The sequence below is a fragment of the Ammospiza nelsoni genome, chromosome 8, assembly GCF_027579445.1.
Source record: "Ammospiza nelsoni isolate bAmmNel1 chromosome 8, bAmmNel1.pri, whole genome shotgun sequence".
Lineage (NCBI taxonomy): Eukaryota > Metazoa > Chordata > Aves > Passeriformes > Passerellidae > Ammospiza > Ammospiza nelsoni.
In genome coordinates, this window is record NC_080640.1 from 16,987,086 (window position 1) to 16,995,335 (window position 8,250).

Sequence of the window (8,250 nt, forward strand, 5' to 3'; positions counted from 1 at the left end):
CTCCATGCCCTCAGTGGAGTTTAGATAGCGCTGGTGCTGAGTTTAGAAGCTCTCAAGGTTCTCAGAGGCAGTGAGGTTGTCTGACAGACCCTTTTGTCCCCATAGCTGGGCACACCAATGTCATGTCACCAGTTCCTGAGTTTGCCCCCACTGCTGCTGCAAACAGCTTTCAGGAGTGATCTGCCAGAACTGTTCCCAGTCCCCCTCTTCTCCCTCCTCACCACTCCTTCCCTAGGCAGGGTTGCCTTTGTATGTAACAGAGGATCTGGCAGGTGGCTGCGAAACAAGGGTGGATTTTGGTCCAGCTGGTTCTTAGGAAGAGAGTGTTTGCAATATGTACACTTGATTGCTTTTGCTCGTGGTATGAAAGATTCTCTGAAAGAGAGCTGAGAAGGAAGAGGTTTATTGTTATTTTGTGATCTGGTATCAGTGTTTTGCACTCCTTCATGGCTTGTCATCCTGTCTGTATGGGGGTGCTGTTGTGGGTGCAGGAATGCTCCAGGATGGCTAGAAACTAAAGTGCACATCCTTCTTGATGGGCTCTGTCACCAGTTTGCTTCATTCTACACTAGTGGCTAGGGCTCAGAAACATTTTGGAAGTAGAGCATTAGTTTTCCCTGAGTACTATGCTCTATCAAACACAGAGACACTACTGAGAAATTAGAACAGGATATTACAAACAAGAGCAAAATTTAGTTGGACAGCTGAAGACTTTTGTCATTTCAGTGCTTTCTCCAGCTATGTAGACCCTATGGGCACCTGTGGAGGCTCAAAGTCCTGCCACTGAAGTGACAGCACCTTAATCTATGAGGAGCAGAAACAAGTGAGGGGAAACATCTTTGTTAAGTGAGGGTGAGAAGCCCTCCGGGGGGCTTCTGCAGGCACATGTTAATATTTCCAGTTTCATTTGCTCTCCCAGTTGTTCCACGCCTGTTATCCTATTCATCCCCCTAGTTTGCTGACTCCCCCCTGCACCACTTTTCCCTGTTCCCACTGGTCCTCAGAGCCACCCCTTTTCCCCCCCATATTTAACCCTGTACCCTCCACCCTCTTCTGTCTCTGTCTGTGGACCTTCTTGGAAGCAGTAAACAGCCTTTGGATCTCCAAACAAAGACCTGTCCTTTGCCTTTCTTCGTTAGCTTTTCTGCAAGTCTACTCCAGGCCCTGAAAGCGCGGGTTGCTCTCTGGGACTTGTTGAAGTGGGCTGCTTTAGGCACCCACCCCTTTTTCCACATGCCCCTTGTGCTCCCCTGCCCTGCACTGGGGCACTCACCCAGCTCTGCTCTGGCTGTGCTCTCCCCTCCATTTCCAGTTCAGGTCATTTCTTGTGTGTGTTTGCTTTTTTGACAAGCATGGCCATAGCCATCTATTTGGCATCTCAAAGAGTGTCCTTCCTTCCTCTCCAGAAGTTGTGGTTCCTGATAGGGTGTTTTGGGTAAACTAGACAGATGTTGTTTTGTCCACAGTTTAATTCTTTTGTGCAATGCCCCTGGAGCCAGTTTTGCTGAGAGGTCAGGGAAAATAAATATGAAAGGCTCCTCAGCCTTTCATATCCTACCAAAACTTTATCCTTCTTACTTTTTGGAATGGCTGTTTCACTTTACTTAATCTAATAAGATGAAGGCCGGTTATCAGAAAGATACTCAGAAGCAATAGTCAACAGATTAAACAGATTTTAGTAGTTCACAACAATAGTACACATTTTGTAAGCTTCCAGTGGACTAGCTAAACAGTATTTGTTTTTCATAATTAAACAGCATACAAGGTAATAAACTGAACAAGCCTTCAACAAAAGTTTCTTCTACAAAAGATATTTCTGAAATACTTAAAAAAGCTACAGAAATTCTATTTGTGTATAAGCATGCCTTCAAGTATACAGACAAAATACTACTGTATTATTCCCTTATCTTTTTCTCAGGAGAAGATAATATCTGGTTTCAGCATTCAGCACAGAAGTTCTGTGTTCTGCAGACTATCACTTAAATCCAACATTTATACCCATGTTAGCATTGAAGACTAAGTTAGATTAGCTATAAATATATATTTTATATATTATATAGTTAGCCAAGCATGCTCTCTGCTAGTGAATGAACAAATCAACAATTGTTGTCTGCAGTTTCTACATTATGAGCGGAAAGTGATGCCACCTGTGTTCCATTTGGTCATAATGTCTACCTTCAAAAGAAAAACAAATAACAAAAAAGGTTTTGAAAGTCTCTTGAAACCTCCTTGGTTTGGGGGATTTTTTGGTACACAGGATTTTTGTGAGCTTTAGCTTGTAATGGAAAGTCGTAGCTCAGTTAATGCATTCAGATATTCTTCATTGTTAGGATCCAAAGCAATGGCTTCCTCATACCATTCAATTGCTTCTTGTTTATTACCATTTAGTTTATGAACGAGTCCAAGTGTACCAAAATTGGTGGCATCTCCTAAACCACTCTCAATTTTCTGTTTCAATAATGTCTTCACAGCTTCACTGGACCTTTTTCTTGGATAGGAATTCATTTCCAGTTTCAGACATTCTATGTAATATTTAATGGCTTTTGATTCTGATTTCATGTCAAATTGCTGAAAATTGCCATAATTGAAGTAGATGTCTTGTTTTTCATCACAGGCTAGATCATTTCTCTGAAGCACTTTCTGAAACGTCTCTTCAGCTTCTTCATACCTCTTGTCTATTGCATATGTCTTTGCTAGGTCACTATAGGCAGAAAAGAATACTGGCTTTTTGTCAATCGCCGTTTTAAAATGAAAAATGGCAAGCTCCATGAGATTCTCAATTTCCTCTCTACGTGGGTATCTTGTCTTTTTCAGCTGAAGTACCTTGGATCTGTAGCAGAGTCCTAGTTGGTGATGCAGAACAACAGACTTTGGCGTCAGTGCTAGGGCCTTCTTCAAAATCTCCACTGCCTTGTTCACTTGTTTTGCCTTTCTGTAAAAATTAGCAGCATGTCGCAGGAAAACAGGAAAGTCAGGGGTTTTCTGCAGTCCTTCTTCAATGTACCTCTCCCCTTCATTAGCTCGATCTAATCGCTGAAGCTCTAATGCAAGCAATGCCATAACAGAAGTGTCCATTGGGTTCAGTGCCACTGCCCGCTTCAGGGCCTCGAGGCATGGCCTCCTCTCCCCACCATACCACTGAACGTCGCCTTTCAAGCGATACATTGCTGTTGCATAGCCAGCACTAAGATCTGAGTTATTGGGCTCACTCCTCAGACCATTTTCAAAGCAATTCACTGCCCTCTCAAAGTAAGCCCTCCCAAACCGTAATAATGCCCATCCTTGCTCAGCGTAGATCTCTGGAAGCTCAATCTTCCCATGAGCAGAACTTGAAAGCTTTTTGCAGCTGTTTTCCACTTTGCTTACATAAGTTTGAGCTTCTTCATATCTCTGCATGTGGTAATAGATCCAGGCATAGTTCCCCCAGGTAACAATACTTCTCCTGTCAATTTCATCTGGATGATGTTTTTTAATAGCTTCTTCAGCTTTTTTGAGACTTCTCAGGGCTTCCTCATTTGAATTCTTTAGGTATTTTACATAGGAGAGTAAATTATAATCTCTAATCTCATATTTTGCCAAAAACTTGATATGATCAAGTATTGTTTCCTCTAGGGCCTCAAGACTTACATGCTCCTTCAGCAAAGCCCATGTAAAATGACATTCTAACTGTAACAGGGAAGTCTTCAAGGAATCCTTGGAAATGGTACTAGAAGAAATCAAAGAAAAAAGTTGTTTACACCCCATTTACTTTTTGCTTTTTATATTTTTAAGCCTGGCATGATGTACTTTAAGGGCAGGCAATACCTCACTTGGTCCACAATACTTCAAACAAGCCAGAGCTGTAGGGGGACCTAGGTTCAAAGTGCTGAATAGCGATTTTAGTAATTTTTCTTGCCAGTGTATGATGGCACCTCTTACACAGAAACAGATGTTGCTGTGGATGTTAAGATGGAGGGCTGGTCTCTGTAGTAAAGCTGGCACACCCTTGGGCCTCAGAAACATACTTCCTGTGCTGGGAACAATTGCTGAAGCCTACCCAAAAGATGTCATCACTTAAAATTCCCTTTAACTATAAAAAATGTGATTTACTCAATTTCCTAAACCTTTGTACATGTTATGGTTTCTATTATAAATTTCATTTTGGATTTCCTGCATTTTTAAATCCGTGTATGTTAGATCATAGCACCATTCTTATGTAATGATTATACTGCTTATATGGTTAATGTATCCAGGAATTGGGTCCCAGATCTCACCAGCCTCTCCAGTTGCTGGCACTTGGATGTACAGCCCATGAGTATGTAACCCCCTTCCACTTGCTGGTGCAAAGCACACGCTCACTCACTAACCCTGTGACTCCCCAGATGCTGCCTCTGGCTGGTCAGGGAGCTTCTCTCTCTCCCAGGTGCCTCATCCCTAGACACACACACTCACACACCCTTATTAACCAGACATACTACTGGTCATTAACACTCCTGTAACCCTGGTGTGGTTTGAGCTGGCAGCTAAGCAAGATGCTGCTGCTCACTCATCTCCCCCTGTCCCCCACTAGTGGAACAGGGAGGAGAATCGAAAGTAAAAATTGTAGGTTAAGATCAGAATTTAATAATTTCTAATAACTTAAACAAAATAAAAGATAGTAATAGTAAATATTAATATTTATGACAAAAGGAAAAATAAAACTCAAAGAAAAACAAGTGGTGCACAGTACAATTGCTCACTACCTGCTGTCTGATGCCAGACTCTGTCCCTGCACCCCAACCAGCCCCCTTCCAGGTGACTCCCTGAGTCTATATACTGGGCATGATGTTCTCTGATGTGGAATATCCCTTTGGCCAGTTCAGATCCCCTGCCCCAGGTGTGCTCTCTCCAGCTTTTTTGTGCACCTCCTCACTGGCAAAGCTTGAGACACAAAAAAGTCCTTGACTACGATAAACACAATTACCAACAAATTGTGAGTGTGCTATACACATAATTGGCATAATGAAACAAAACACTGTACCAGCTGCTGAGAAGAAATTAACTCTATACCAGATGAAATCAGGACAATCTCTCTCCGTCATTCAACAGCTTTTTCTTCCCAAATGTGGAGCCACCGGGGCAGGGTGTTATTTGGGTTTCCCCTGCTGCCATTGCCTAGCTGTGTCCTGTGTCCCTCTGTGGATGCACAGACTGGCCTTTGTCACACAATCAAGGGGACATTTTTGCAACACAGAGATGACATTTTAGTCTACACTGTTGCTTTCCCTTAATTAAAGAAGGATTGACACACAATTCTATTACTGAGGCTCCTCAGTCAAATCTTCCTTTCTTAGAAACACTTCCTTGCTGTCTGTCCTGCAACTCCTAGCAGGTCTGAGAGCCTGTGGGGCAAAGCATGTGCTGCTGCTCAACTGCACAATCAAATCTTTTGAGTAAAAAAGGACTGAGTGGAAAGACTGCAAAATTATGAGGAGGCAAATCAAGGAGGAATCACAAACACAGGTTCGAGAGACAGATTATACCTCTTTGGCTGGGCACCAGCTGCCCCTGCTACAGCCTGGATTTCATCCTCACACTGCATGCAAAAAAATTTCAGACTTTTGTTCTACTCACAGAGACTTAACCTCACTAGAGAAGCAGTAACATGGCAACATTCAAGAGCATCCTTATTTTATTTTGGTTCTTCTCTAAATATTCTGTAAAATATTTTCTGGTTCTAGATGCTCAAAGTCCCTCACTGCTTACATTTATGTAAATAATAAGCATTATTTTCCCGTGGCATAGAGGAAAAAAAAAAGCATCTTTCAGAGACTGGATTGCTTTCTTACCTCATGGTTTTCCTTCTCTGCTCACTTGTCTTCAGATAGCCCCAAAGCTAAAGGAGTGCTGCCCACTGCTGTTGTGCCTTCCTTTTATTTGGTCCAGCACTCATGGTCTGTGATGAAATGTCTGGGAAAAAGAAAGTGAAACTGAGCTTTTCCCCTGGCGTGCCGAAGCAGAATAGTCAGTCTGCAGCTGAGGAAATGAAACTGAGTCTCTAAGCCGTTGCAGCCTGGCTCTGTGCCATGCATTACTTTGTGTTGTGGAGAATGTGGCAACAGCTCCTAATGCTCCCAGCGTTTGCTGTGTTCAAAGGCAGAGACATCCACGATAAAGAGAGCTAGTGGGGGCTCACCTGGTTATCCTGCATAGGCTAGGCAAGGGTCATTTGCCCCTGGTGCCTCTGCTGATGCATCTTTGCACAATTCAGTGCCATGCTGTAGGCTCCTGTTTTATTGGTGTTGTGTCACCCACGTAACACACACACAAACAAACCCTTATCTCCCCTCTCTGCACTCCTTCATCCTGTGCCTCCACACCATGAGGTCTCTGCTGCTGTTCCAGGTCTCTGTTCTTCTGTACTACGCCATTGTCTAGGAGTACTAAGTATCCCATCCACAGGAAATGTTTGCTGCTGCTCTCTACATAAACCCAGGACTATCCTTTCACAAATCACATTAGACAGAGGCAGTCAGTTTGAGAAACTGCTGTCACAGGTGTGCCAAGCAAAACAAAGCTGAAGACAGGTCAGGACAAGGTCAGACTGAGCAAGCCTTGGTCCCCAGGCCATGCAAAGCCATTGCAAAGCTTACAGCCTGATGCTGGCAAGAGCAGTGCCTGCTACAGGCTACACACCTGGCAACAGAGATGGGAATGGCCCGGGCTCTGGAGCATCTATGAACAAACAACTCATTGATGCCTAGTTTAAAAAAATTAAAAATGCAGACCCGGCTCTGTAACTTGACTTTGGGAGTAACAAAGAGAACAAAGAAATAGGTCATAACATAAATAAATGGCACTATATATGGTAAATTCAGATGTAACCTGAAGCTGCAGACTAGGGAAGAAAAAGAAAGGTCTAGAAGTGTGTTACCCAACTTATAAAAATGACTCAAACTAGATCTCGTGAGAGGAAGAAGAAACCACAACCCTCAGCATGGCGGCAGAGATGTTAGTACCTGACAACTGTTATTTTCCCTAATTTTCTTCTTCCCTTCTTTTCTCTCCTTTCCCCCTTCCACTCTTTCCCTCCTTAAAAAAACCCAACAAACCAGTCCTACATATTAGAACTTCTGTTTTTCACAAAAATTTGGAGAGCCTGTGTAACACAAAAACACCCACCCCCCCTGCCTTGTGTCTGTCTGTGTGTTTGTGGTGTCTGTGGAGGGGCTGTTGGAGATGATGTTTCAGAGCTCAAGATAAAGGTTAGTGCAGCTCCTAAAGGAGTACTGCCCACTGCTGTTGTGCCTTCCATTTATTTGGTCCAGCACTCATTTGATCTGTGATGAAATTACTGGGAAAAAGAAAGTGAAGCTTAGCTTTTCCCCGGGTGTGCCGAAGCAGAATAGTCAGAATGCTCTGAGCAGCATTCGAGATTCTAGCAATTTGATAGGTGATGAAAAGATGCAGTGGATTGAGAAGGAAACAGATAAGGGTATCTACACAAATCCATGTATTTTATGTAAAATAAAGGTTGTAGGTAGTTACAGGGGGAAAAAAGTGTTTGAAAGGTTACTGCAATGCCAAACCCGAATGTGGAGACTAATGTTTTACTATGCTACTAAGTATCTGTGGGTTTCTTGTCTCTGCTTCTGTCCCAGGCATTTGTTTTCCTTTATACTCTGCTTGTGGGAAAATGCAGGCATCTTCCTTCTGAAACGCAGAAGTTTGCCCTAGTTTCCTTATGTTTTACTAATTTATTTGCATCCATATGCTATGGTTTGACAGAAATGCCTATTAAATAAAATACATGCAGGAAAGTGCTTAAATCAGAGTAAGTAAGAGAACAGTTATGCAAAGCCTTTCTGCAGCCATCTCTGTAACTTGCTGGGCACTGCATATTGAGAAATCTTACTACAGCTCTTCTGCTTTCACTTCAGAGCAAGCTGTAGCTGGGCTGACTGCTCTCAGGAAGAGCTGCACTGCATAGAAACAAATGCAGAAGCTCCTTGGAAAACATGTCCAGAAATGGGCTGGGAACAACAAATGCATTCATATTTAATAAAAAGTCTTTGGTTACTGGAGTGATCTGTACATACAGAAGAATAAGAAATGTCTTCAAAGATATCTACACATTTTATGAGACAAAATTCAAATCTGGATATTTCCTTGGAGCTGAAATGGATACATCCTGACAAAGAATTCCCCCTGGAAGCATTAGGTCAGCCAAACAATTGCCTGAAATGCAGTTTTCCTTTTTTAAATAATGTAAATTAAGTATACCATAGTAAA

General features: G+C 42.6%; 1 protein-coding gene across 1 annotated transcript; it reads right to left on the reverse strand.

Annotated features, from left to right (window-relative positions):
- Nucleotides 1-1,656: 1,656 nt before the first annotated feature.
- On the reverse strand, nt 1,657-5,905 carry LOC132075926 (interferon-induced protein with tetratricopeptide repeats 5-like). Its single transcript, XM_059476681.1, has 2 exons — nt 5,808-5,905; nt 1,657-3,706 (listed from the first exon to the last, which is right to left on the reverse strand). Exons 1-2 carry the CDS (start codon nt 5,810-5,812, stop codon nt 2,272-2,274), a joined length of 1,440 nt encoding a protein of 479 aa, XP_059332664.1. The 5' UTR covers nt 5,813-5,905; the 3' UTR covers nt 1,657-2,271.
- Nucleotides 5,906-8,250: the final 2,345 nt, after the last annotated feature.